The following is a 1706-nucleotide window of genomic DNA, read 5'->3' as shown; positions in this document are numbered from 1 at the left end:
TCAGCTGCTGTAGGACTCTTTTACCCGAACACAGGACCTACAACACACTGGTAAGTACATCCAGAGAAACAGTTATGTTAACAGTATTTAGACTACCATCAAACAATAGACAGCCGTCATGCCTGTTTGTGGTATTGCCCCAACTGCTTCTCCATGTCTCCTGCCTTGTGTCGGACTGACTTCCATGGCTGCTAAGAACTGCAGACCAGTGAATCCTCCTAAGTTACACAAGCACAGACATTAATCAAACACACAACATGATGTGAGGGAAGTGAGGGAACTCCATCACAAGCATCAATATCTCTGTGAGTCCATTTCTCTTATGGTTTCCATTGTCAATGTACAGATGTGTTATCTTCAGCTCCTGGCTGTCAGGTTTTTGTACAGTGACTCTGGGTTTCCTGTCACTGTGGGCTGCACAGCACAGTAGTACAGAGCAGAGTCTGTCACTGCAGCAGAGGGGATCTTCAGATCCATTTGGGTTTTATCCTCAGTCACATTCACAGTCAGTCCAGACTTTGGATCTGCTCTGTTCAATACTGAACCTGTTGCTGAGTGATAGATGAGGAACTGTGGTGGTTTTCCTGGGTCTTGGAGATACCAGAAGAAAGTTTCACTAGTTGAAGGTTTTTTGTTTTTGTATGACAGAGTAACAGCGCTGCCTTCTAAGCTGTACTCTTCATTCTTGACTGGATGGAGGTCCGCACAGGTTACACCTACATAAAAATAATTTAACACAAATATTTTTGAATAAATTTACATTTCCAGTGACATGTAATTTGTTCTGTGTGGCAAAAAAATCTCAATGCAAAATGGTCATACATTTCCCAAAAAACAATGTCATAATCTATTGGACTGAAATCTAAAAGAATCAGTCACAGTAACTTACTGGTAAATATGCTGAGGAAGAGCAGTGAGTACGCTGACAGCATCATCTTGGAAGAAAAACACACCAATAATCCTAAAACTGAACTATGTGAGGTCTGCTGTATTTCTGATCAGCCGTACAGGAAGTCCATCCTCTTTTCCTAAAGTCACAACAGCTGAATCTCCTTCCAGGAGTGTGTAAACTGTCACTCCACTGTAAGAGGCAGCTGCTGTATATCTGTCATGTGGAGTGATACTCGCATGGAGCGGAAGTGAACAAGGAGGAGGAGTGAACTGCTTTAGAAACCATGAATGGAACAGCATCACACCCACTCCACTTCTGTTAGGAGGACACTGTTGTTCTTGTAGTGGTGTTGGTCTTCTCAAATTTACAGGCACTCTTTGGTATGAACTCCACTCCCTGGAAAAAATAAAATCAATCCCTCAATTGAAGAGTTAGAAGGGAACATAAAACACTTGATAATGAGATTCAGCAAATCAAATGGCATTTTGAGAGCATCTTGCTTCCTTAAATTAACTCTTCACAGCTGACACCTAAAGGAAGAGATAACTGGTTTATAACATGTTGTAAAACACTTGTGGAATGAAACATGTTCCAAAGGCATTGGAATAAAACGTTGTTCTTAATGCAGTGTGTAACATACCTGTAATTATGGTGAGAAACAGTTGAGAAAATATGCAGTTGTACCGTGCCATCAAATAAAGATAATGGTTCATGTATTGAACACTTATGAATATGGAAGTTCCTTTCTCTTCTATAGTTCAGTGACAGTTTTCTCCTCCCTGTATCTCTCCCTCCTCTCATAACACTGTATTTT

The 1706-nt window shown here is 40.9% G+C and overlaps 1 gene segment (V, D, J or C); it reads right to left on the bottom strand.

Annotated features, from left to right (window-relative positions):
* Positions 1 to 357: 357 nt before the first annotated feature.
* On the bottom strand, positions 358 to 935 carry LOC139638004 (T cell receptor alpha variable 4-like). The segment is given in 2 exon segments: positions 358 to 716; positions 890 to 935. Coding segments are annotated over 2 exon segments (405 nt in total).
* Between the last annotated feature and the right edge of the window lie 771 nt (positions 936 to 1706).

Source organism: Centroberyx affinis, unplaced genomic scaffold, assembly GCF_046629955.1.
Source record: "Centroberyx affinis isolate AG114_WGS23_722 - 3 ecotype Tasmania unplaced genomic scaffold, CSIRO-AGI_Caff_v1 ptg000272l_1, whole genome shotgun sequence".
NCBI lineage: Eukaryota > Metazoa > Chordata > Actinopteri > Beryciformes > Berycidae > Centroberyx > Centroberyx affinis.
The sequence above is the reverse complement of the archived record's forward strand: the minus strand, read 5'-3'. Positions and strand labels throughout refer to the sequence as shown.